Here is a 27,872-nt window from a genome sequence, read left to right as displayed (position 1 = left end):
AAGTGCCAAATATTTTAGGAAATAAAATTATGTCATGTCATTGAAGTTACCTTTATCAATGGGTTCTCAATTAATTGCAAAGTGAAATGAGATTATTTTGAAATTGATTGATCTGTTAATTTTTACAATAGCAAGGATGATTTTAAAAAGACAAAACCAAAATCCAAACTCCCATTTTTTTACTTCTTGTGTACTAATTTTGTCTACTCCCTCAATGAGGCAGGGACCACCTCACATGCTGTGTAGAGTCCTGTGCAGTGAAGTCTTATAAATGTGAAGACACAAAGAGTATGTGAGAACGTGAGGAGTAATTAACATTGATGTCAACATTTTTTTCATTTTCCCAAATATATCCTCTTAGAGGTCGCTCAATGAAGCATCCTAACTCAGATGCACAAAGTTACAACATTTCTGAGAAACTGAGCTTTTAAAACTTTTTCTTACAAGGCAAACTCTCTCACAGGTTCCACAGGTGATTTGGGGAATTGTTTCATGCAATATTTGTCACTGCAACATCTGCTTGGCTGAAAGACAATTTACTGCCTGAACAGAGCAAAATGGAAGGTAAGATGGAGATGACACAGTTTCTTTCATATGTGTCTTTAAGCAAAGAACATGGACTCCCTAAAAGCAATGAAAGCTATAAAAAGGCTTTTGTATGCACATTGGTCCGTTTGGATGCCCTTGGCCAAAGTCCTGGTCCCTGGCTGCCGCCAGTCACTACCCCACAAGGGACTGCAGGTTGACAGCTCACCTGTGGGCAAGAGCATTGTGGTCTCCTCAAAAAAGCGATGAGGATGCTTAAAAGTGTAAGCCATTTGTCCAGTGCCTGTAACCTTGAAGGGAAAAATCACTTTTCAGTCTTCATTTCCCTCTCACAATAAGTGCAGAGACCTCCCTTCTGCAGCGCCAGAGGCAGGGGCTTTGGTGCAGGTGCGCACCCCGCGCTCCGCTCCCGGGCAGAGAGGATGAGGAAGAGGAGGAGGAGCCGGGATTGCTCAGGTGGCGGTGGCGGGGTGAGGCTGCGCTGAGTCAGGCACTCACACACCTGCCTGCCGGCTCCTGGCCGCTTAAAGCACAGGAGCTGCCTGCCGGAGGCTCCTTCAGAGCCATCCACTAGCACGTTTCACACCTGGCTCCGACGGGAAAGGACCACAATGGGGCTGTTCTACAGCAAGAGCCAGGTAAGAAAAGGCAAGAGGAGCTGAGCAATGGGCTGAGAAGGCTGCCTTGGGGGCAGAGGGGCCCTGCTCCAGGAGGGGATGTTTCGCCTCTTGTATCTTCAGCTCTGAGAATTATCCTGAGCAAAGCAGGGTTTCCTTCTGACTGGGTTTTGTGACTACTTTGTGTTTTGGCCTTCAGGAATGCAAAAACTTTATTGATGTAGTAATTTATTGTTTTGGAGATTCCTAATTAATTTTAAAAAATACCTTTTTGCTTCCACCTAACTGGGCTAGGCAAAACAACGCACAGAGGAAAAATAAGGAGTTATCACTAATGTCAATGAATGCATAGGGAAAGTAAGGAAACTAATACTATATGAGATGTTTAATATAGCTCTCTTTAAAAGTGTGGCAGTTTTTGGGCATAAGGGAATGAATGGTAATGTACTGTTATATACTGATCTATGTATTTGTTGCAGTGATACTCCCTGCTCTGTAGGTAGTGTGCTGTTTCCTCACAGGTTTAAGTGTCTTTTGGTAACCACCTTTAGGTTTAGGTGGTTTCCCAAAATAATAAAAAGGCTTGGTTTGGAAGGAATCTTAAAAAATCATCTAGCTCCAACCTCAGCCCCAGGGGGAGGGATATCACCCACTACCCCAGGCTGCTCAAGGCCCCATCCAACCTGGCCTTGAACACTTCCAGGGATGGGGCACCCACAACTCCTCTGGGCAAAGTGTTCCAGTGCCTCAGCACCTCTGAGTAAAGAATTTCTTTCTAATTTCTGATCAAAATATCTTTTTTGGTTTAAAACCATCCCTTCTCATCGTATAACTAGCTGTGGAAAAAGTCACTCTCCCTCTTGTTTAAAAGTCCCCTTTAAGTACCGAAAGCTGCAAACATTTCCTTTGATACATTCCTCACAGCTTTGCTTAAAGGAAGATTGAGTGAGCTGAATTATTCACAGAGAAGTAATTAACTACAGAGTTGTGCCTTTCACTCACTCCTCCTGAGAAGTTTGGGATAGTCTCTGGAAGGCCCTTTCCAGGTCCTCATTTTTTAAAAGCCATTACTTCTGTCTCTATATCAGACATAAAAATGTAATTACGTAGCTAAAAATCAACTGATGTGCAGCATCATTACATCGTGATATTGTTACTAATTCCTGCCCTGCTAGATTGTTTGCTGTTTGTTGTGAAATATAATGGATATATATGACATCCTGTGAATTTTCTCAGACCAAGATGTGTGTCAGCTGTATTAATAACACAGCAAGGTTCTTTATCACCCCTGTCTATGAGATTGGGTTGTAAGAGTCAGATACCTCAAGCTGAAGGTTTACCACAAGTGTTCTCAGAATGGACAAGGGAGGATGTCGGAGGTCTGGTCTGTGGTCACACTTGGCTACAAACCTTCTGGGAAGAAAGCAATGCACAAGGAGGAACCTCAGTTCAGAAATGCTGTTGCTTGGAACTGAAACACTAATTCAATTCTATCTCATGCTATACTTCTGTTCTTCCTTTTTTGCATTCTCATGCCATGCATTTTGTGTGCTTTTCAACAGACAGAACCATCTCCATGCAACTTGCTCACTGTAAAAATAATACAGATGAAAAATGCCAGGAAAGCAGACTTGTGTGAGTATCTTGGCTATACCCCTGGAGCATCCTCATGCTTGTAAAACTACTCTGAATATATCAAGTGACACAAACACTACAGACTACATTTAAAAGGAGAGAGATAGAAGATGTGTCATCCTGGTATGCTGAAGATGAGGCAACACAGTTAGAAGACATTGTATTTCTTATAACTTTGTCCATATAACACTGAAGTCTAGCCACCAGTTGTAATGCAGAACATGTTTGCACAGATTGCATAAAATATTTCATATTTGAATCTGCAAATAAATGTTCTTTTATTCATAGGAAAGATTGCAATAAGAGCTTTCTTTCCATGGTTCCGTCTTACAGAAATGTCCACCCTGTGTAACCCTGGGCCTATCAAAGAATATTTGATGTGAGCTCAGAGCTGCACATTTGGTACCTCTTATGGATTATCAAATTTCATTCAGCAATAGGCATGGCTCACAGTTAGCTTTTTCTATTCTTAAAAACTTTTACAAACTGCCCAAGAATTACAGTTATGCAAATATTTATTAAGGGTCCATAAATATCTGAACTGCGAAACATTAGAAAAAATGGCTTGAATGACAACCATGTCCTCCTGTCTGAGACGAGGGCTGATTGTCCTGCATCTGTTCATTTATACACATAGAAAGGTCTGAATGCAGAAAGTTTCTATATGAGCAGGACAAAGCTAAAGTTGTTCACTTAATAAGATCCCGGACAAGATGTTTTTGTGCCTTTCCAACATTATTTGCTTCAAGTTCTGCAACAGTTTGTACAGAGACCAAAGATATGTGAAGAAGAGTTTTTCATTCTGATTTTTAGTGAAGAGCAGTAAGATGCTTTGTTGCTGATGAATGTATGGGGAATAAGAATCTATATGAACCTTCTGACTAGACTACTTCTACAGCATGGAAAGCATATTTGAACGTCAGTTATAGTCTGGAGAAAAATCCCTTCCTACAGCTAAAACCTATTTGAATGTACAAACATGCACACTGAGCTGAAAAAAGAGGTGTGGAAAAATTGCAACGCTTAGATATCTCCCTTATATAATTATGTTCTATTAAGAGGGCTGCATGACAATGAGCTGACCAACATTCCTTTCAACCTTTTTCTCATCTAGATCAATGCTTTTCATTTTCATCCTTAGGCTGATTGGTTTTTTTTTTTTTCTGAGTGGAGTTTGTTTTGATGGTGTCCTATTTAATATTAGAAAGTTTCTAGGGCATGGGACAGGGAGTGAAATGCTCAGCCTTTTCTGCTTCCCAGTCCAAGCCATGTCCCACCACCCCATAGAGCTTTATAAAGGAGAAGTTTGTGTGAGAGGTGATTTTGGAGGGGAAAAAATTTTGCACAAAAAAACGAGGACACACACTTGCAAAAGGTGAATATTTGTTTTGGATGTTCATTGTGTAGGAAAAGAAAATCATACCAGTCAGGTAGCACTGCCTTGCTTATATATTTAAATGTTAAATCTCGTTTTGACTGACAGCTGCTTATTTCCAGTAACATTTAATTTTACAGAGTGTGAAGATTTTTAGCTGTATTTATCAGAAAGATTTGCATTTAAACTATTTGAGGACATATTTTCTATGCAGCCAGACATACAGAAGTCACAGAGTTCAATGACAGGCTCTGTATAATATAAAATAAACCTATATTTCAAAAGCTTAAATGAATTAATTTAACCTCTGCTTAGTTTTTCTAACAATGTAAAAGCTAATGCAAATTGCATGTCCATAACTTTATAGGACTTCCACTGAGAAGCAGCAAATGGGATTCTTGAGATAAAAAAATGCAAACAAAATTTTGCTGGTTTGTGTAAAACCAGGGGAGTATTTTTGAGTTGATTCAGTCATCTTTACAATTCTCTAGAGATTAGCTTGACACAGTCTTACAAACTCAGAAGCACATGTCCTCCATCACCAGCAAAGTGGACTTCTCATAGGACCATTTTCTTAACACTTTTTCTCATTCTTCATTTTCTCAGCCCTGTTTTTATAACTTTCTATTTCTTGCAAAGTTTTATAGATAGAGCAAGATTGCAAGTGTCACCTACTTTTAATTCACCTTACTGATTTTTGACATTTTAAATTGGCTTCTTCTATCTCTTGCCAATTGTGCCTAACCTTGCACTAGGTTTCTGTAGAGTTTTCAGATCATTTTATTTAATAGTCATCCAGTGCTTAAAAGGTCTCTCAACCTGGTGCTGCAGGTTAACTTTATTATTTGTCTATCTGCTCTGTTTTCTAGGTAATAGAGATGGGAAAATCAATCCATAACAAGAGAATCTCAAAACCTCACTACCATTTCTTATGGAATAGATAGTAAAAGACCTTTAATAGGAGTTCAGTGCATAAGAGAGTATTTTTAACTAAGACAATTTAAAGGGTTTCCTTTTGCTTTTTAAACCCCGAATCTTTTTAGTGCACCCTTCCCACTGATCCCTTAGTGTGTAATTTATAACACAAATTTCCACTTGTGTATTAATGCATATCTGATATCATTAATAACACATGTGAATTTAGTGCCTTGTTTGTGTTCTTCACGTTCCCCTTTCTCACTGAGCACACCCACAAGCTCATCAGGCCCATTGGGCTTCTTGATATTCCTGGACCTGTGATTGCTTGCCAGTTCCCAGATTTGGGTGTGTCCCCCGCCAGCATCCTGATTCCCTAATGGGGTAAGCCTTGGATGTGCACCAACCCAACCCACCCTGAAATGCACAGCTTTGTCTCCTGAGATTTTGCAAATTTCAAGATCAGCTGCTCACCTTGGGCAACCACGATAGCTCCAGGACAAACAGGAGGACATGGCTTTTACAGCATGTGCTTCAGCTTGGGAGTTCCCCATGGCAGGACACCACGAATGCCAAAGCTTATGCAGGTTGCAGGCAGAGTCTGGACAAGTTCATAGAAGAAAAAAGAAATCCAGTTAAAGTAGGCTCAGGAAGTCTATATATCATAAATTGTGAGGACTGAGAGAGCAGTAAATTATATTTTCTCTCTTACACTTTCCTTAGACACCCATTTATAAATGTGAGGCATGATGTCCATCCTTGATAAGACTAAAGGTCCTTCCAAAAAAAAAAGTGGGCAAGGGGACTAAAAACCAAGATGCTGCAGAGAAATTAAGTCTTTAAGTGGAGTTAACAAATGGAAAAGCAAAGAAGCAAAGTGTTAAGGGTTAAACAATGTGAAAGTAGGCTACTGCATGGGGATGGTAAGTGGAGGAATTTTAAACCATCGTTCTCTGCTTTCTGCAAATGCCCAAGACCCCTCAGTGGACATTGAATGTGGGCCCTTGGCTAAATGGACCTTGACCAGTATAGAGTTAAAAATATTATTCATTATTTTCTTAGTAAGAAAATTATATTTTTCTAAGCTTTTATAGGTTTTTATTTTAACTATGCTTTTTAATTTTGGAAACTTCAAGTTTTGGATTTCTTTTATATAACACAAATTTGGGTACTATATTTTATAAAACAACTAAGTATATTTTATATTTTCAACAAAACTTTTTTTACAGAATTGCAGTAGCAATTCTGCCACATATGAGATCAATTCATGTTAAAGTCCCTTGAGATGCAGGAAAAAATTATAGTATGTAAAATACATTATTGTTTGAGGAACTGTGTTCTACCATGATATTTATTGCAGGAACATGTAGACTTCCTCTGGTGTTCTGCTCTTGCACTATTGTTATTGTTTCATTGTTATTTATTACTTACTTCACCATTTAAGCACTGGCAACTACACACTAACAGCCTATTGTTCTAGGTGCTGCATGAAATATGATTATAAAATCAGAGGATGTGGCGTGATAAAGACAAACAAGCAAGGTTGTTTAGCAATATCTCAACAAAGGAGTGTTTAAAAGAGGGATGTAAATGATATTACATAAGTATAGTTTTAGGGATACTTGTAGGGTGCTCCACCCATAGTTAAGGGGAAGGTGGGAGAAAGTGCGAAAGCTTTTTCTTTAAGTTTACCTATTACAAGATGAATACTGAATGCTCCCTGGGGACAGGAACTGATCTCCTTGGACAGAACAAATTCTGATAAGGCTGCCTGTAAATTGCCTTCTGGAAGGCCACAGAAGTAGCCCACATTCCTATGTAAAAGATGGTATTAAAAGTTTCAATGCCATCAATTATCTAGTATTTTGCCCCCTGGAAGACAGTGCTGCTGACTTGTTCCCCTGCCCTTAGCCAGGTACCTACTCAGCTATGAAGTGGGACAAAATGAAGAAAAATGCTCCTCTCCCCTGGTATTGATAGCTTATATTTTGTGACCTGACTGGATCCAAGTGCAGGGAGACCAGGTCAAGGAGATGCTCTGGGCAAACAGGGTTTGAGACCACTTTCTTGGTTCAGGTCCTTTTAGCAGCACAATCAGAAAAAATTAAACCTTAAGTATCATGAAAAATCTACCTCCCAGAAACAGTGAGGAGCTAAAGGCAGTCCATAAGGAGAAGGATGCTTGAGGCTTCTGCCCAGATTACAGATGGGCTGAAGCTTGCAGCTGTTAACATTAAAAAAGGAGATGTAATTAAAAAGAAAACATTTGGTAGAGCCCTGCTTAAATTTGAGCTCTCAACGAGGCAGGTGAGATTTCAGCTTGAGCCAGATGTGTGGGTGTCCTGCTGTTTGGGATGCAGCATGGGGCTGTGGCTATGGTGTTTTTAGCATGGGTCATGTTGTTGCAATGCTTCCTACACACAATTAAGATCCAGTCCTGCCTGCTATTATCCTGGAAGATAATTAGACACTTAGTGTAATAAGTGGACAAGGAGACCATGCTTTCATAAATACCTGCTGCCACACCTTCTTTTGGCCGGATATTGCCCCACAGGAATACCATGGCTGCCATCCCAAGCATGTTTGACAGCTGTTAATGTGTCATGGTGGAGGGGAGGGACCCGAGAGGTCCCTGGTGTGATGCTGCGCTGTGTGTATCCTGTCAGAGCTCGGTTGCTGTAGTTAGGTGTTGGTTAGGCTGACGCACAGGGTGCTGGGGGTTTGCTCGCACGTGGCTGGCAGTGTGAGCCTTGTGTGTGTGCATGCAAAGGCAGAGGGATATTGCAGTGAGACCCCCAGGCAGGGCACAGGACGGGCTGTGGAGTGCCATTTCTCACACACACACACCTGCTTATAACTGGAGGTGGTCAGGCAGAACACCAGCCTGAGGTGTCCAGTATGTGTAAAAAAGTTTTCTGGGTGTTGTAAATGCCTCCCTCTTAACAGCTGGAAAATAATTTATAAACAAGAGGTAATTAGGTTACAGAGGACACTTCTGAAGTGCAAAAGGCATCACCAAATGCATTTTGCATATGGGAAGGGGGAAGCACGCTTGTTTAGTGGCTGTCAGAAATCTCCCAGGGAAAGTCAGAGATTAAATGAGAAGTCAGGGCTCTGCTGTCTGACAGGTAGTTATTTCTCAAAGGTGGATGATACAGTGCAGTAGCAGACAGTGACCACTTACAGACAAGAAATAATTAATGGAGTTTCAAAATACTACTGCATTCTTTGCAACAGATGAAATCAGAGCATGTGTTACTAATTGGGAAATGTCAATGAAATAAACTTTGGTTTACCCATAGACTTACCCATTTGGATCCTTCTGATCCTTCTCCTAGTGGTGACATGAGCCAACAGCAATCTGTGCTAATATGGGTCAGGGCTTCCCAAGTGCCAAAAAAGATTTTTGTAGGGACATTTCCTTATGCACACAGAATTTTGGGAGTTTTAGAATTATTAGATTGTTATGTGTTTTGATGGTGTTTTTAGAAATCAAATATCTTAATAGATACAAAAACTATTTCATCAGTCAAAGTTACTCTTCTTTCCTTCAGAGTTACTCAGAAAACATGACTTAAGCCTCAGAGAAATCAGGGACAGAAAAAAGGTGGATTTTGTTAATTAGTGAGGTACACATGGGGAGTCAAGTAAATTATTTTTCATTTCCCAAAGTCAAGTCTGATAGTAAAATGAAGGGTGACAGGAGTTAGGCCTATTCAGATGCTGTTCAGATGAAGGTGTGTCTGCTATGTGATGGCAGGAATGCCTGAGTATGTGGTATCACAAAAAGAGGAAACATAAATCTACTAATGGGATTGGCATTTATGGAAATGTTCCCCATGCTATCTTTGGCACTTGTGTAGGTTCTTGTCTGTAACTAAGAGATCATGTTCTGTAGGGAGACCATCCCTGACTTTTGAGTGTGGGTCCACAAGATTGTTAATCTAATGATTCATGCTTGCTTTTTCATTTCCTAATAATGATGACAAATATATTTGTCAGTAGATTATTCTGACTTCAGAATGAAAGTGCTTGTTGATGATGCAAGCCCTGCAGACTGCTGCTAACCACTCCTTCCAACTAAAAGCTCCTACGTGGAGTTCAGGTGGGAAGCTGCACTTTACAAGTGGCCACTTCAGCAGAGAAAGGAAAATAAAAACACTGAAGCTGCCCTCACTACATCTGGAAATATTAAAATTAACAGGTGAACTTTACGACCTGTACATGCCCCAAATGGAAACAGCAGAGCAATGCAATTTTGTGCAAAGAAGCAATGTCAGCTCATTCTGGGCTGGGAAGAACAGACAAGCTTCCACCTGTACATGAAGTGTTGCAAATACCTTTGCCACTCTGGCTGAGGCACAGAGATGTAGGTGAAAATGGTGACATTAGGCAATACATTTTTTTAAACACAGCTTTATTGCTGAAAACTCTGCCCCAGTACAGCTGCTTCTCAAAGCAAATGTCATCCATCAAACTGTTTGACACTTCAATGCCTTTCCTATAATCTTTAGAGAAGATTAAATTCAATATTTTCTTCTCCACAGGTGATTAATCTTCTTTTCTTGAATTTTTTTATATTTTCTTTAAAAACTCTGTTCCTGAGTGTTTCATTTTTTAACTTTCATAAGGGAAAAAAGCAGACTGAAATTAGGTGCCTTGGTAGAAGATGTGCCTTCTGTGACAGAAATTTGGCTTCATGGGAACCTTAAATGAAACAAACTCTTGCCTCCTCTGTGCTGGCAGCCAGAGGTCCTAGAGGAAAGAAAGGATGCTCAGGAAGTGGACAGGACAGAACTTACAGCCAGACCTACTCTGGACATAGAAAGGCATGTTCATGCTTGCCTGTGGAAGTCCAGTGTGTAGGAGCTGGTCTCTGTCCATGTGCAGCCCCTGTCACAGCTGCTAATGTCCACGGTGGCCAGCCCTGTGAGGCTACGCTGTGTGTGCCCCTGTGTGTATGGATGGCTCTTCAGCAACACAACTGAGTATTTTGATTGTTTACTTTTTTTTCCACGGGACTTCTAAAATAGTAGTTCTTAAGAAGAACACACTCACAGGCCTACACAATAGTAAAGCAAGATGGTTTTCTAGCAGCAGCTTAATGGTATCTTAGCTAATGCCAGGCCTGAATTCTATGTATTGCTTTGTGTACAGAGATTAAAAATGCCCACCTTACAGGGGACTAGATTGTTGCACTGGACCATTGCTTTCCTGCTTTTCCTGTCTTCAACAGTAAGTCAGTCTGATTGCTATGTGAGCCTGAGCCTGCCAACAGCTTCAGTGCAGCAGTTCCGCACCAAGACTGTCCAGAACAGCAAGAACCCAACATGGAACGAGACCTTCCACTTCACCATTCAGAGCCAGGTTAAGGTAAGACTGCTCCAGACACCTCCAACAGCTATTCTTACTAGATACCATGCACACCATATAGTCCTTCCCCTCTGAGGTCCTTCTGAGATCCTTTGTGCAGTATCCATACTCTCTTACTGTACTTATTTATATTTTGATGGTTTGCTAAGACTGTATCTGCCCGCACAGTCAATAGAGTACACAAAGAGAAACTGCAATATTTCTATTTTTTCATTCTTTTCCAAGGTCCTACTGCTAAAATTAAATATCTGTAGCATGTTATATTTGTTAAACCCTTCATATTTATTTTTTTTTTCCCCAGAACATTCTGGAGCTTAAAGTTTGTGATGAGGACAAAGTAACTGAAGATGACCATCTCCTCACTGTTTTCTTTGATGTCTCCAAAATCCAGCTTGGAGAAAACATTCAACTAAGTTTCCAGCTGAATCCACAGGTATGGATAAAATTCAAAGACAAAGTAAAGAGGGTGTGGTCAGGTGAGAATATGCTTGTGTGGAGAACATGCCAAGAGAGAGCAGGGGGGAGCAGTCACCAAGAGGCCCTGCAGTATGGATTCCATTTGTCCTGCAAGGCCTACACTAGTGGATAAGATGCTAGGAGTATACGATATTAGAAGTATTTCAGGTACAATGTGAAGAAAATTAGGTCTGTGGCATGTGAAGCAACAAAAGGTTTATAGAGACCGCTGAAGGGCACAGATTCCTGTAGGGTATCTCTCTCCACAGGATACCAAGCTGTTGTGACTACCTTAATTTTCTTTTGCAGGGAAAAGAGGAGCTGGAGGTTGAATTCACAATGGAGAGCAGGTGTGTAAGACGAAAGCTGGAAGTGTAAGATGGAAACACAGGGGTACTGCTACAAATTAGTTCACACTTGCAGCCCCCTAACACTGCCAACATCTGAATAGAACAGAAGGTAACTTTGGGTACAGTGTTTAATGAAGAAAGAATGCATGATGGTGCCTGGTATGCATGCATCTACACTGGGCATCCAGACACACAGAGAAGCAAGTACAGGTGCTAGTGGGAGCATAGAGATATCCCTGATGGCAGCTGTTCATCAAGCTGAAAGGCACATTCTACATAGGAGGAAGTTTTAAGTTTCCCCTCTTTACTGTGAGATCCCAGATGTTTGCTCTGTCATAACTAGGTTTTTTTTCTGTTTCTTTGCTGACTGTACAGTTTATAGAAAGAATAAACATGTCGATCAGTCCTTGTGCTGCTGATTTTTAAGGCAAATGGTATTTCCCCCCCCTTTTTTATGACATGTTGGATGAATTCAGCAAATTTTTAGCTCTGATTCTACAGTTTGAACTGAACAATTTTGGGCAACAGTGTGATTATGCCATCTGTGTACATTGTCTTCAGTGTGTCCGAAAATTATCCTCTCTAATACACTGAGGAACTTCTCTGTTTGGTGGATGTCCACAAATGTTGCAAAATTCAGACTAACCTGTGAGAGACAAATTGGATTGAATATGCATGTGGAATTTCTGATTCTGTTTATCTGTGCTGCCTGTTCAAAGATAGACTTTATCTTTAAAAGATAATGAAATAATGCTTAAAGAAGAGTCAGTAAAAGAGAAAAATATGAATGTGCTGGTTTTGAATTGATTGTTTTCCATTTTGTCTTTCAGTCCAGATCCTCCTGAAAACATTATTACTAATGGCGTTCTAGTGGTAATTTTTATTTCATACTCCTTTTCCCTTCTGTATGGGAATGCTTGTTGCAAAGCTGGTGTTAAAGGTACCAGGCCATTGTGATGGCATGGAGGCACTGACCAAGTCCAACACAACACAGCTGGTGTTGGCATTGGCTGTCCCATGTGGTCCCAGTTCACACTGGGAAGAGCTTAGAGCAGTGAAGACTGTCAGTGCTTACCTCTGCCTAAACTGAGCTGGGCTCAGGGGTATGACATGCCTCCCTCTGCCCGGGGAGAGCTGGGCACCCTGTTTGGAGAGCCTTCTCCTGTGGCTGATCCTCCCGCAGGCCCTTGCAGGGCCATTCCTGCAGACAGAGCGAGCAGATCCCTTGTCTTTCCTCATCTCTGTGCATTGTTATTTCCTATGGGGAAGTCCAATCCCATCTCCCTAGACCTGGTAGTGAGTTTACAGGCTGGCACCCCCTCTCCCCTGAGGTCTGTGCCCCAAGGCCCTGTGGGCATGGGTCGAGTGTAGTAGATGAGGTCGATCTCTGCTGACAGTGAGTGCCTTTGTCTCTTGCCCTGCTGTCTCTTTCAGTCCCGTGAGGTTTCCTGTTTGGACGTGCAGGTGAACAATGGGAGGCTGAGGAAGGACACTATGGGTGAGCCTTTCACTGACTTACAGAGCAAATGCCACTTAATGGCAGAAGCACTCCGTGTTTCACACTTGAATATGCTGGTCTTAAAATTATTTAGGATGCAACACAAAATCTCACTGATGCCAGTGGCCTGTGGAGATGGTTGTAGTTGATCAAAAATATTCTGATTATTCCTGAATTTGGTGACATGAGCATGTGGTCTAATTTCCCCACAAAATATTTTCCTCTTTAGTGACACCTTGCCAGATATTTACAATTTTCCAAAGCATTTGTGCAAGGAATTGAGGTTTTTTGGGTCCTATACTTGAAGTAAATCCTGTTGTCTCTGGATTCTGGGACAAAGTAATGGGCAGAATGAGAATTGGGCCTCTTTTACCTCCTAACTTCATAGAATACTTTAGGTGTAACAACATAAGACATGCCACTGGGTGAAACACAAGACACAGTATATTGAGAAAGACATTTACTGAACACTTAAAGCAGTGTATCACTGCCATGTCAAGCCCATACTTGTGGAGCTGTGTGCCTCCTACTCGATTTTTCAACTATCTTCTTCTAACATCTCATGATGACCCCAATCTAGCACACTGCTTAAGCACCTGGATGATCCAGTTGAGTTCAGAGAAAAAGTTTGCTAGATGTGACTGAAAATGTTTTAGTGAGGTAATTCTTTTGAAAGCTGACTATATACTTTGGACTGTGTAGCTTTACAGAATATATTTCACCTTGAACCTTGTGGATTGATATCTTTCTGCACAAAGGCCATTTTTTTATTACTGCAACAGATATATCAGATGCTTTTGGCATGAAAGGAAAAAACCATCAGACATTATTTAAGTGCTAGAAATATTTCAAAAGAAATATTACAGGTTGAAGGAAAGAGAAACATGATAGAGGGACTGAGATTTAACTGATATGAAAGAGAACTGTGGTCTGATTAAAAAAAAACACCTTACTCCCCAAAGTCCAAAATTTACAAAGTATCTCAGCAATAAGATAGCATATAATATTACTACATTATTCTGGTGTAATAATAAGGTATTTTGCACATTTCAGACTTTCAGAAGAGTGTCTCCCCAAACTATTATTGTAAATCATTACCTAATGAACAGAGCCGTAGTATCTGCTATCACATGTATTTGGAAGTGCAGTGGTGCTGTAGCAATAGTCACTACATGACATGTTCTGTACACCATCTCTAAAACCCTCAAATAAATCAGTCTATTTATTCTTCCTGTAGTTTGGGTATCAAATTGATGTTGTTACTTTAGGAAAACATATATTACATTACTGTACAAGCAAATTATCCACTATTTTTGAAGAGCTTAATTTTGAACACCTTTGCTTCAGAGAGAAAGTTTGCATTGACTGTGGACGGGTCGTATGAAGGAACCCAGACGCACACGCTGAGCTCCTGCCTGTGCCCCACGTCCCCGGCCAGGTTCCACTACATCAAGTACAATCAGTCAGCGCTCACTGTGGCTCTGCCGCGGCGCAGACGCCTCAGCAGGGTACGTGAGCACCACTAACATGTAGCCCTTTCACTGGGGACCTCCAAGACCTGAGTGCGTGTGCAGATCTGTGTGTGCTGGGAATTGGTTAGTGCATGTATGTGAGACAGGAGAGACTGCTTTTATCTTCTTCCTCTCCCCCTTTTTTTTGTTTTTTTGGTCAAATCAGTAACTTGTTTATTTTTGTCTTACCCCTTTTTCCAGTCTATATCAAGTCAAAATGAAAGGGATATGAATGAATCTGTGACTCTACCTCTGAACTCGCTTCCTATACAAGAGAAAATATCAATAGGAGAGGTGAGAACAAGTCTTTCTTAGCAGGAAACAGCCCAACACCACTCAGTTCGGTGGATAGTTAGTCTTAGAGCTCAATGATTCAGTTCCAATCAGACACAGCATGCAGTGGTGTAAGGTATGAGTGACAGTCGCTCTGCAACTATGCAACAGTTACTTTTTCTTCTGTTTTGCGGGATCCAGGCATGCCCTGGGAAATCCTGTTCTGAGTTTAAACTAACTTCCTCAGGACATGTCTAATGTGTATGTTTATCAACATAGTATGCACCCTAACAGTGTGGCAATTAGGACTTATATTTGCAAAGTGAATGCCTGAAGTAGAAGATAAAATAGAGATCATCCATATGTGTATGGTTCAGTTGCCCAGCTTTCAAAAACCTTTCCAAATAATGAATGTTAAACTATGAGAAGCTGAAGAGCCCTAAGCCCACCTAGCTTGGGTGAATGGCTTACTTTTATTCAACCCAGATTGTGCTGGAACTTGTGAAGGTCTCTCACAGTCCAGACCATTGCTGGCCAGATTCTCCAGCCACATTGCTGAATTCAAAGATAGTGAAATTCAGGCCCTAGGTGGAGTTGGGGGAGGGAGGGGCAGGAGTAACAACCTGAGCTTGCTTACACTGTCTGTATTGCAATTTTCAGGACAGGACAATTGACTTGTACACAAAGGCAAATGAATGGTAAGTGAGTCTCCAGCAAGACCTGATTCTGTAACTGGGGAACATCTGCTTCTACACAAAGCTCATTTTAAATCAGTGGGGGTCGATGCAGGCTCAGATGGCAGCAGATTGTGAGTTCATCGTGGGTTGTAGGCTTTTATTTGTGAGGTTCTCCTTTTTAATTGATGGCAAATTAAATAATGGGTCCCCTGTCCTCCAAATTTCCAAGCTGCTAGCGCGTCTCAGCAAGAGGTCTTGATTTGTGTGCACTACTGTGCCAAAAGATGGAGAAAGCAGCTCCACAAAGAAATCACATTTCTGAATTATACAAACAAAATAACTTCAAGGCATGGTAGCTATTTCTCTAATATCACAGCTGCAGTGCCTGTATCTAGTTACAGGATGCATGGCAGCACTACTGAAACTTGAAAAATAAATTATATGAGCAAATAAAACCAGAAGTCTGTAGTAGACACCACAACAGTGTCATGATTTGCTTTGCCTTCCTATTTACATTCTCATTTTCAGCCACAGCAATTAGCAGAGGCCTGTCTGTGGTGCTGTTTTTCCCCATTTATTACATTATGCTGTCCACAAACTGGTCTGTAAACACACACAAGCACAGCTGGAGTTGTCCACAGTGACTAATAATACAACAATATCTGTGCCCTGGTCTCAGGACTCAGGGTCTGTGTTTCAGACCAAGAAACCTTGATGCTCGCCTGGGGTTTGACCTCTGCACAGATGAACAGAATTTCCTGCAAAACCGAAAGAAGGTAGTTGCTGCTGCACTAAAGGACGTTCTTCATCTGGAGGAAGATCTGCAAGAGCATGAGGTAACTAGTTAAGGGCACTTTTGGGAGATTTTTCTCTCTCCTTTCCCTCAAGCCTGGAGATAAGGGATGATTTTTTTACCTCCATCTGGATAAGGAGTGAGGATTGTTAACATCAGCTCATTCTCCAGGGCACTTTGCCACCAGTGTAGTCTCAGCTAGAGAGTTAAACTGTCTATTTAGATGAGCAAAATCTGTGTTTCCACTCAGCTTTCAAGTGAATTAGTTGAAGGCATTTCAAACCAATAGTTTGGTTTGTGTTTCTTAAAAATCCTCTCTGAAGTGCCAAGACCTAGTTTATCCCACAGGGATGTACAGTATAGAGAAATGTTGCTTTATCTCTTAATTTATGTGTTTTATCTTACAAGTGTCTGGATGCTGCTTTTGTGTTTCTGTAATCTTTTGACATTATTTGTGCCTTAATGCCACTCTTTCATCTATACTTTCTGCTCTTTTTTGTGTCAAACAGGTGCCTATAGTGGCTGTGACCACTGCAGGGTGTGGCATAAGAGCCCTCACTGCCATGTATGGCAGCATTTTGGGTCTCCAAAAGTTGCGTGTTCTGGATTGTATTTCATACATCAGTGGTTCATCTGGCACAACATGGTGAGGAATCATTTTGATACTGTTGTTTGGATCTTGTTGTGTTAAGAAAAGCCTATGTTCTGTCGCGGTTTCAGAAAGGGTAAAAGTGATCAATTGAGTTATTGCTTCCATCTTTGGGCTATGAGTCACCTATGAAAGAATTATTGAGCATCGTGATCCATCCCTAACCAAAAGAGGAGACTTTATTGGAAGTTAAACATCCTTAATCCTACGGAAAATGATCTTTCATTGTTATCTACTCTTTGACAGAAACAGCATTGACAGCTGTTGTCTTGCATCTCAGATTAAGTGATTTTTCTCTGGTTGCCTTTAGACTTTCATTTCTGCTCAAAGTAAACTCAAAGAGAAGAGTAACTAAAAGATAAAATTATATGCATCCAAAACTCTACAAGGTTTTCTTTGAGTTTCAAAAGCATCTTGGTAATGTCTCCCTGCATTCCATTGTGTTTCCTCTCTGCAGGACAATGACAAAGCTATACGAAGATGCTGAATGGTCGCGTAAGGATCTTGGGGAAGTAATTATTGAAGCACGGAAGCAAGCAGCCAAGTGCAAGATGGGGGCTTTTTGCTTGAAAAGTCTGAGGAATTATTACAGAGAGCTGAGCCAAAGGACCCAAGCAGGACATAAAACATCTTTTATTGATCTGTGGGGGCTCATGATTGAAGCCATGTTAAATGATGGGGTAATGTCTATACATCTTTCTTCTCATAAAGTTGTTGACTTAATATTTACAACCATTGCAAGAAACTATACCCCTAGGAAGAGACACCTGGCCAGTAACACTGTACTTGGTGCATAGGCAGAACACCAATTATTTACATTAATATCTTGGAGACAGAGTGTATGTCTACACTGGAGCCTGAAGTGTGATGGAATGTGCCAGAAATGCTCAGACTAGCTCAAAAGTAAGCATACTGCTGATTAACACTACTGCTGTGCAAGAAATTTTTAAGGTTCTTAGGTGTTTTTTATGATCCTATGATTTTATCTCTCCACTGCTGCAATATTTGCACAAGTTGCAATCTTAACTTGATTGTACTGCAGATATACCCATTGTGTTCAGCAGTTTGTGACTTAGTGATAAGAAAGTATATAGATCCAGAGCTGGTGAGATATATTAGCTACAGTGGGTGCCTTTCAGCTATTTTGAATTTGATCTCCCAGAATCTTCAATTTCTAATATTATTGTAACGATACAAGCAAAAACTTTCCAAACTTTCTCCAGACTGATGATATCTGGAAAAAAGTTGGAAAGTTTTTTTGAAAAAAATTTCAAAATTATGTAAACATGGTTTACTTTTTAGATGAAACAGATAAGAATAAATACTCTCATTTCATATAATCCACACAGTGATTCCAGCCTCAGTGCTACATAGCAAAATTTGCTAGAACTTAATTTGGCTGAAGTATACTCAAAACCTCCATTTCCTGTATAAGTCATTAGTATTGGACAGCTCAAGGACTTTTCCTCTGTGGATTTTAACTTTCAATATAGTATTTAAAAAAAGAAATCTTGATTAGAAGGGTCATTAATGTGCTGCCTTGAAGAGCTCTTATCATTAACAGATGAAGTATATGATAACAGCTGAATTACCCAGATATGCAGTATATTCTAACTTACATTTAACCATACAAAGCTAGAACAGAATGTGAAGTGATTCACTGCTGTCATTGTATACTGAAAGCTGAACATGGCCAGTTATCTTAACAGAAGTTGTTCCTGCTTTCTTGTCCTCTGTTATTCAAGCACATGGAAGTAAATTTAGGAGCGAATTCAGGAAAATGATGTCTTCATCTTTATAAGCTGATGTTTTTAAGGAACTGATTATAAGCTAACTCTTTGGGTTTTTTTTCAAATCCAGAAAAGCCACCACAGACTTTCTGATCAACGTCAGGCAGTGAACCAAGGTCAGAACCCACTGCCCATCTACCTTGCCCTTAATGTCAAGGACAAAGTTGCCACCAAAGACTTCAGAGGTAATGTTTCAATTGTAAAAACAGCTATATTTTCACCCAGGGAGATACACTGTGGGGATACAGTAAATAATGATGAATTGTTTTAAATTCTCACTCCAAGCCCAGAGAAGCAGTGTTCAGAAATGTAATGAGTAACTGGGCATGATACATGTCAAGAGTTCAATATTTTGTAAGATCTCTTGGCATGTGATTGTCTATTTTCAGGTATTAACTTCAGACTAATAACACAACATAATTCTGTGACAAAGTCTCAGAGATGATATTAATTCTTCAAGAAAGTAATTCACTAGACCTTTAAGTTTGCTGAGTATATGTTCTGGTCCATGATGGGAACTATACGATCTTTAAAGTCCTTCCCATCCAAACTATTCTGTTACTCTGTTTCTCATAGCTGGCTAAAGGCAATAGAAGTCAACGTGAGTTCTAGTCCACCTTCCATGAGAAAACTTTGTACTCACTAAATATAAAGAAGAATTTGAATTTTCTCCAGCCCTGACATAGTCCTTCCACAAACCTGGGGACAGTGTGATTGCTGGTTCAGCAACAGCTGTTGGCAGGGTTTGCTCAGGACACACGCTGAGTCCGTTTTCTTATGAGAGCCAGTGTCTGAGAGGCTGATTCCAAACCTGGCAGCTGGGCTGTTTTCTATAGTGGAGCTAACCTTGGTGCATGCGTTGGCAGAGTGGGTGGAGTTCACGCCGTACGAGGTGGGCTTCCTGAAATACGGCGCCTTCATTCGCGCTGAGGATTTTGGCAGTGAGTTCTTCATGGGCCGCTTGATGAAGAGGATCCCTGAGTCACGAATCTGCTTCATGCAAGGTAACTCACCAACCTGGGGGAGTGACAAGATTTTAATAGAAACATCAACGATTCAGGAATTCGTCCCCGGAAACCTGCTGCTGTCAGCATAAGGCAGCAGAGGCACAGGGTGAGTCAGCTGAAAGGCTCCCCAGGGAAGTGGTCACAGCACCAAGCCTGCCTGAGCTCAAAAGGAGTTTGGACAGTGTTCTCAGGCACAGGGTGTGATTCTTGGGGTTGTCTAGGCAGGGCCACGATGATCCTTGCAGATCTCTTCCAACTCAGGGTATTCTATGATTCTATGTTTCCTGAGGCTCATTCAACTGCCCGTGTCAGCAAATATGGTTTTATCATTTGGTCTAAGAGAAAAATAAACTAAAATGGCAAAGACGTTGTCATGTAACTTTGTGAGTGCTTTTGAGGCACTCATTTCCTGTAGCTTGCGAAAACTTTTCAAAATTGAAAATATATGATACTCTCTGGAAGCCAAATAAAATGTTGTAAAGAAATCAGTGGGGTGAGAAAGAGGACAGTCAGAGAAGGAGCTGTCTGAAAAATATTTCTTTATGAAAGGAAAAAGGAATTGAAAATAGGAACATGAAAATTGAATTAAAAATATTTCCAGGTAAAACACGGTGAGAGGGAAAAGACTTGGACTTTTTTTCTGAAATAAGTTTGCCTAAATAAGTTTGCATTTGGAGTCTACTACTGAAACAGATTATGAACTTACACAAAAATTGAATAGAAATTTGAACAAGTTAGAGAAGAGCTGGGGAAGGAGCAGAAGGCAGTTTTAAAAGAACTTGTGTTTACATCTGCATTGCTTATTATACCTCTCTGACTTTCTAGGAATGTGGAGTAGTATCTTCTCCAAAAATCTCTTGGATGCCTGGCATGCAGCTGACAACTCAGAAGACTTCTGGCACAGGTGGACCCAGGACAAAGTGACTGAAATAGGTAAACCAAAATACTTTCCTACAGACCCCTCTAAAAAGGGCAACTGTATTCACATTTCCCATTTTTTTAGCTTTTCTGTCATCCTGTTTCTCTCAGTCTCTGGGTATGGGATATACCAGAAAAATGACATTATTTGATTTTACTGAATAATCAGTGGTTTGCTTAGATAGTGAGACTGTGACAAGAAGGAAAAGCACCATCAGACAGGCCTTGATGTAAAGGAGATAGGGATGGACACATATGGTGGTCTCTAAAGTGTTGTCCTTAAAAAGCTGGGAAAGAAATACTTGTGTCAAAGCCTCATGTAATCTATTTGTTAGCCAGAAAGAAGCTCGATTGTTTCAATATCTCCTTGCCCTGCACAGCACATCCCTCCCTCAAAATCTGAAAGACTTAGTAGACAACAAACAAGTTCAATGTGGTGGAGCTCTTACAGCAGCTGAGAGAAGCAGCTCCATGCTGAAAGAACACTCCTTGGAAATACTCATGAGCATCTTCATAACAAAATTCAAGCAAAGTTGGTCAATAGACTTGGGCCACATTTCTGCGGACTATGTTTTCATAAAATATCCCCAAAGTCTTATGTTTGAGTTTATATAAATAATTTGCAAGTTTTGTTGAATTCAGGTGTCCACAACTGAACCAAATAGAGCAATCTAGCTTTTTAAAAGTAAAAATATTTAGTTAGAAATTAAAATGCTGAAATTTTTCTATGCTTTTCAAAATAAGCTTTAAATTTAATATTTAACCTAAAAGCCGTAATCCCTTAAAATGTATTAATAAAATTATTTTCCCTGTTTGCTGTTTGCTTGGAAAAGTGAATTACTTCAGTGTGTACCAATGTCATATTATTTTATGAGAACCATATTCTTTTTGCCATGTGTAATCAACCAGAGTTTAGAAAACACAAGTTTATACTTTTGTCACAAAATTAACTGAAACTCACAGCAGGTCACAGGGAAAATCATGCAATGCTGAGCTGTGAACACACGATTACAGAAGACCCAGTGACCCTTTCTCCTCTTTGTGTCTAGCCTCTGCTTAATTATGGTTATAATTCACTTTCATGCCATTTGTGCTGTGTATCTGCAGAGGAACAGCCGGACCTGCCTGAGAAGCCGTATGAGATGGCCACGTGCGTTTTCACTCCCACGAGCGGCCTCTCCACCACGCTCCGGGACATCCTGACGGATCGCCCCGCTGTCTCCAAGTACCACAACTTCCTAAGGGGCTTCCAGATGCACAATGAGTACATCCAGCATGAACAGTTCACAAAATGGAAAGGTGTGGATGGCTCCCCTGCCTACAAATCTCATTGGGGCAGGCACAGGGGCTGGGAATTAGTGGGATGTTTGCATGTCCCGAAGAGAACTGAGTGGGTTTTGTGGTTTCCTGTTAGTGCTCACTGAGAAGAGGGAGAATGAAGGAACTACCCACACCTTTCACTTTCAGTAACACAAATGTTCAATTATTTAGTCCTTGGGTACTCAAAATCCACCCAGGAAAAAAAATTCCTCGGACAGAGCTCTGCATATAAGGCAACCTTTGTGTAGGTTTCAGTGCAGTTCATGGGTTTAGAAACACAACAAAATATGAGTGGAGAGGCTGAAGGAGCTTTAGGATTGCTGCATGCTACCTACTCTGGCGCAAAGGGAAAATCCTGGGTGGGAGGGAAGCTCACCTTCCTTTTGCCTTCTAACTTGACAGATGCCTTTTTGCAGTTTCCTAATAGCTCTGAATCTTTTACTCTTAAGACACTTTGCTAGACACCTCTCCCAATGACCTGAGAGGCAACTCTGAACACCTGGAGCTGGTGGATGCAGCTTTCTTCTTTGAAACCAGTTACCCACCCCTTCTGAGACCAGAGCGGAAGGTGGACGTCATCATACACTTAAATTACACAGGTGGATCACAGATATTGGTGAGAAATCTCAAAACTGATTTTCTTTCACAACAGCTTTTGCTTTGCTTTCCACTACTTTCAAACAGGTGTCTATGAAACATGGAACTTAGTGGAATTTAGTAACATGCTGTTTTCAAACCTTTGAAAAAGAATGGAAATTTCTAGAGAGGCAAATATGTGTATTTTTCTCAAATTACTTTTGAAATATCACTAAGTTCTTCACCAGTGAAACACAAACAGGCAAAGTGAAGTTAAGAAAGCCTTGCTGCAATGTTTATTATGGTCTTATATATAATATTTAACACCACAAATATAGTTGGGAAATGTCTGTTATTCAAGTGCTGAATTTAATCTGCATTTTGCTTATAAATGCATGAGTTTTTTCTTCCTTTTTTATTTTAATGTTGATTTTCTAGCAAGAACAGCCTAGTGATTAATGGATTTCTTCATCTCTATTTTATCTTTTTTAATAAATACATTTTTTCTCCCTAAATGGTGGACTTGAGCATTTACTGCTCTTGCAGGTATCTAATTTGGTTAAGATGGTTATATACATTTTGAAAGCAGTATTTAGTATTTAACTACAAAGTTCACTGGTGAATGTTCTGTCAGTTGTTCAAGTGGAAAACATTTAAATGGTGCAATTACACATGAAAAATACTTGTCTTTGTACTTCAGTGGAAATGATAATATCTTCAACTATATTTCTTTCTTATAGTCTGAAATCTTTTGGAAATACTTAATTCAAAATGAAGTGATACTTTTTTGTTAGATATTTTAACAAAGTTGGTCACCACAAATGGGCTTTCTGATGAATGTTTTTAGTGCTATATTTTGAGGTCTAGAGCATGTTATTTGAAAGTCTCATGTTATTTCTAAAATTCAAAGCTATAGACATGGGTAGATTGGTCTTAAAACCCTGCTAAAGTTTACTGAGGTCAATGCACAAGTTATCCTGCTATATAAACAGATAATGGGACTGGGACTCCTACTGCCTTAGACTGCAAATATAGTTTTGCTTAGAGGCATATTTTTTCTCATTCAGTTCTCATTTAATTAATGGTCTGTGAAGTGTTTTGAATTTATCTGTTCTGTTTCTACATCATATTCTCATTTTAGAGATGTGCCTTAGTACAGGTTTAAACTCTCTTTGCCATCTTGATATTAGGTGTTTTCCTGAAAGACTATTTCCAAATGGTTCCTCAGGCAACTGAATAGCAGTCCTTGGGGCTGCATGTGTCCATGTTATTTCTGCTGTCTGATTCTCAGTCTGTTTCGTGCAACTTTGCATGAACTGCTGGGCTTTGGCAGCAGTCTGATCTTTGCTCTTTTTTCTGTTCCTTGTGCTGCTGCTGTTGACCAGCCCCTGGAGCAGGCTTGCAAATACTTTGCAGAGCAGGAAATTCCATTTCCCTGCATTGGACTGACGGATGATGAGAAGAACCTGAAAGAGTGCTACATGTTTGATGGTGCAGACACCCCAGGAGCTCCTCTGCTGCTTTATTTTCCATTAGTGAATGACACTTTTCAAAAATATGTAGCACCTGGTAAGTTAACAGTACCCCGGTAACTTTATTGACTCAAGGAACATTCCCACTCCCTGGGTGTTTTTCCCTCAATCCAACAGAACCTCCTTTTGTTTGCTTGTTCAAACAAGTGAATAGATTGCAAAATGGGATGATTCAAACTGCAAAATCTGGTGAAGTCTTGTGCATATTTTTATTTGTGTCTTGGTGCAATTCAGGGAATAGAAGAAATGTGTTCCTCAACTAGAAGAATGGAAACTAATCTCCTCTTGTAATTTCTGAGAGTTTACTTTAGTGAATAGAACAAAGCATATTTTTCAAATTATGTGTGGTTTTATGACACTCAGATCTAGGTGAGAATCACTGGTTCTGTGAAGGGCCACTATGCCTACTATTTAGGCCATTTAAGATGCTGATTTAATATGCTGGAATATCAAAGCAATCGTACATAAAGTGTCCTTCTGGATTAGTATTTGAGACGGAGACTTTGCTTTTAAGATGGTATCCAGGCCAATGAATATTCTGCTTCGTCTTGTCCCGTATATCTCTATTCCTTTCAGTTTGTGTTGTACCAAAGAATTTGCATGGTAAGCCTCGGGCAGTGGTGACCTCACAAAATGATGTGCGTGAGCTGGCCAGTAGATGGTGCTGATTGCAATGGAAATTACACTTGTTTTATTCCAATAGGCTTTGTTCTGAAGCAGATTTCTCAGAGATCATAGCACTGCACTTATCTTCATAGTAACTGCATCTATGATCTCTCCCTAATTATTATTGACCTATCAAAGTATGGTATTTCTGTGGGACTATACAGACACATTCCTTTTTTCTCTTGACAGGCATGACACGTACTGCTGCTGAAATGGAACAGGGCAAAGTTGATATCTCCAGTTTCTCCTCTCCATACTCAACCAGGGAGGTCTCGCTGAAAGCAGAAGATTTCAACAAGCTGCTGAAGCTGGCTAATTACAACATAATGAACAACGAGAACATGATTCTTCAGGCCTTGCGCATGGCTGTGGCACGGAAGAAACAAGCCCTGAGCCAGCCAGCATCACAGGCACAGCCCTCTGCTTGAACAGCACTTCCCTGTCCCTCACTAAGCATTTACCAAGACAGCATACCTGTGATAAATACTTCACCATTCTTGACAGGGGCCATAGCTTTATAAGTAACCTTCTCAATCTTATCCAGAATTGTGGTATTAAACTCAGCAGTTTCTGTTGTTAATACCATCTCACTGTGATGTTCAAAAGATGAAGATTCAGCTGTGTGTGATAGGGAAATAGCATTAGCTCTCCTTGTCTGCAATCTCTTATGGTCTTGGTGCCTAGCTGCTAATATTTTTTCATATGCAAAATATTTTGGCCTTGGGACTATTGGTAGCAAAACCATAAAGCCCTCTTCAGACATCAAAGGTGATTGCCATGCAGTATCAGTTTAAAACATTTTACTTAGTTTTAATAACCTGAATGAAATGGGCTTCTACCTTTAAAGAGTTTTGTTTCCCACGTGCTTCTTTTTGCTCATAAATTGTCATGAAATCAATATTTTATGAAGCATGTTTAATTTTTCAAATTTGTGTTGGACAACAGAGATATGGATCAGTGGCCATTTAGGTCTTTGACCATCTATTCTTATCAGTTAAACCAAACTTAGAAATTTGATTTGAAGGACTATTGCTATTTCCTCTCACAACCAACTGTGTCCTATCTCAGATCACACATATGTTCTGAAGGTATCTCCCTGAAATGCAATTTTGCTTAGTATCATCTGGAACTTGTTCAGTACAGTGTATTGAACTATTTTGAAATCAGAGAGCATGTGAAGGGGATTGCAGGATGTACGGTAATTGGACACTGGAAACATGCAGTAAGATACCAATTTTCTGCTCACTGCATCACAGTGTATCCCACACTCAAACCCACTTAAGGCCAAGAAAGGTCCAGCAGAGAGAGATGTGGAGCTTCTGTTTCTGGTGAATTCTTCCTTAGAGGTAACTGGAGAGAGAGAGAGAGGTATTCTTTTCTAGATCTGGAGCTGGTTAAGAAGTTGATTTTTACTGGTTTTACATGAAGAAACATTGTGAAAGAAAGGCAGATGCTGGCATCTAGGAGTTTGTCAAGGGTCAGCCAAGATAAGCCTTACAGGAGTCCCTCAGAGCCTAAACAAGTAGGCAAGAGCTATAGAAGAGTATATTCTTTCCACAAATTTTCCAACAAGGTACATGGATAATTTCTGCCTTATATTCTGAAATCCTGCTCACTGTTTTATTTGAGCTCGTGAGCTCAAACTAAGGTACCTGAACTGTCAAAATGGGTATCATGATTGACTCCTTAATGCCTGCCAGGGAGGATATAATTTTATTTGTCAAAGTCCTCCCACGACTGCAAAGTTCCAATATCCTATTGGAATTCCAACTTTGTAAATTCTGCAGGTCCCGAGGAACTCTGGTGCAGTTTCAATTCTCAACTGTTGTTCCTTGTTGGAAATATTTTTGTCAGGATTAGATACTGTGATTTTTGCCTCTGAATTTTTCAGTGATGGTGAGCACCTGCTCCTTCCTGATTTTACCAGCCCCATACTGGTTGGAAAACACATATTTCCGAGACAATGAAAACAGGTCCCTGTAGATGTCTGGTACAGCCTGCTTTACCTTTTGTACGTCCCATCTCAGAATCTGTGATGCACCTTAAAATCTCAGGTGATCTGAAGGAAACCAGAAAAGGTTTCCTTTTCCTCAGCCACTGGCATGGTGTCTTGTAGGTTCACACTTGTTTTGTCCCAAGTGCCAATTCTGGCACTACTACTAGATTTTCTTCAAGCAGAGGCATTTGACAGCCTTGACAGCCAATGTCTGAGATGAGCTCTCTCCAGCTCCATGCCCTGCAGCACTTCCTGTGGAGAAAATTCCTGCAGAGAGAACTTGGGTAGGAGAGGTGACAGAGGCCTAGAGATTGGCCCATTGTTTCCCTTCCTTGTAAGAACCTGAGCTAGTGAACACATCTTTTGTGGGTAAAACACCTCTTTTTGTATACTTTTGTTACTAATATTTCTGCCGTTACTGTGTGTTTCTTATCCCACTGTTTTTTGCTTTCAGTAAATTGTTATCTCAACCCATAAATCTCTCCTTTTGTCCCTCCCTTACCGGATGGGAGGGAGGAGAGGGGGTGGCTTATCGAGAGTTTAATTTCTGGCTGGTGTTACACCACCAGAGGGTGGTCCAGTCATTCCCTACCTCAGCTGGACATGGCTGTGCTAACTCTGCAGGGCCAGGTTCCTGCAGCACAGGGTGCACCCATGAGGGCGGCCAATGTGAGAAGCTGCCAGAAGCTTCCCGCATCTCGAACAGAGTCAATGCCTGCTGGCTCCAAGACTCACCCACCTCTGGCCAGGGCCGAGCCCATCAGCAGCAGTTGTACTGCCTCCAGGATAATGTGTTTGAAAATGGGAAAAAACCCTGTGCAACATCAACTGAGAGGAGTGAGAACATGTGAGAAGCAGGCCTGCAGATATGAAGGTCAGTGAGGGAGGACTAGTTCTAGACTTTGGAGCTGCGATTCCCCTGATGCTAAACAATTGTTAAATAACTATTTAACTGGCTGTTCAATGGCCATGGTGAGGCAGGCTGTCCCTCTCAGCCCTTGGTGGCCCATGGTGTAGCAGATATTCACCTGCAATCCCTGGAGAACCCCACACAGAGCAAGTGGGTGCCTGAAGGAGGATGTGACACTGTGGGAAGCCTGTGAAGGAGCAGGACCTGTGGGCCCATGGAAAAAGGAGTCCAAACTGGAGCAGGTTTGCTGGCAGGGACCCACACTGGAAGGGTGTGTTTCTGTGGGACTGCACCTCAATGGAAAGGACCCACCCTGGAGCCGTTTGTGATGAATTGCTGCCTCTGGGAAGGACTCGGGTTGGAGAAGTTCATGGAGGACTGGTTTCTGTGGAAGAGACCCCACACTGGAGAAAGTGAAGCTGCCGGGGTGGAAGAGGTACTGAAAATCAGGAGTAAAATAAAGCCCAAGGAGAAGGGAGGGGTGGAGAA

General features: G+C 40.8%; 1 protein-coding gene across 1 annotated transcript; it reads left to right on the top strand.

Annotated features, from left to right (window-relative positions):
* Window positions 1-480: 480 nt before the first annotated feature.
* LOC131558722 (cytosolic phospholipase A2 epsilon-like) lies at window positions 481-27,872 on the top strand. The gene is made up of 21 exons (XM_058806705.1): window positions 481-564; window positions 1,077-1,184; window positions 2,726-2,798; window positions 10,325-10,461; window positions 10,763-10,894; window positions 11,227-11,267; window positions 12,098-12,140; window positions 12,702-12,765; window positions 14,113-14,273; window positions 14,478-14,570; window positions 15,210-15,247; window positions 15,906-16,062; window positions 16,529-16,665; window positions 17,126-17,348; window positions 18,529-18,643; window positions 19,325-19,462; window positions 20,291-20,398; window positions 21,491-21,682; window positions 22,153-22,319; window positions 23,665-23,848; window positions 24,667-27,872. Exons 2-21 carry the CDS (start codon window positions 1,158-1,160, stop codon window positions 24,903-24,905), a joined length of 2,469 nt encoding a protein of 822 aa, XP_058662688.1. The 5' UTR covers window positions 481-564; window positions 1,077-1,157; the 3' UTR covers window positions 24,906-27,872.

Source organism: Ammospiza caudacuta, chromosome 6 (assembly GCF_027887145.1).
Source record: "Ammospiza caudacuta isolate bAmmCau1 chromosome 6, bAmmCau1.pri, whole genome shotgun sequence".
In the NCBI taxonomy this organism is placed as follows: Eukaryota; Metazoa; Chordata; class Aves; order Passeriformes; family Passerellidae; genus Ammospiza; species Ammospiza caudacuta.
The sequence above is the reverse complement of the archived record's forward strand: the minus strand, read 5'-3'. Positions and strand labels throughout refer to the sequence as shown.

What these genes read in the sequence shown, in the direction of transcription:
- LOC131558722 (XM_058806705.1), top strand. Translation starts at nt 1,158, where the DNA reads ATGGGGCTGTTCTACAGCAAGAGCCAG. An exon ending in GTTTCCAGCTGAATCCACAG is followed by an intron (nt 10,895 to 11,226) that starts GTATGGATAAAA and finishes TTTCTTTTGCAG; the next exon opens with GGAAAAGAGGAGCTGGAGGT. An exon ending in TACACAAAGGCAAATGAATG is followed by an intron (nt 15,248 to 15,905) that starts GTAAGTGAGTCT and finishes CCCTGGTCTCAG; the next exon opens with GACTCAGGGTCTGTGTTTCA.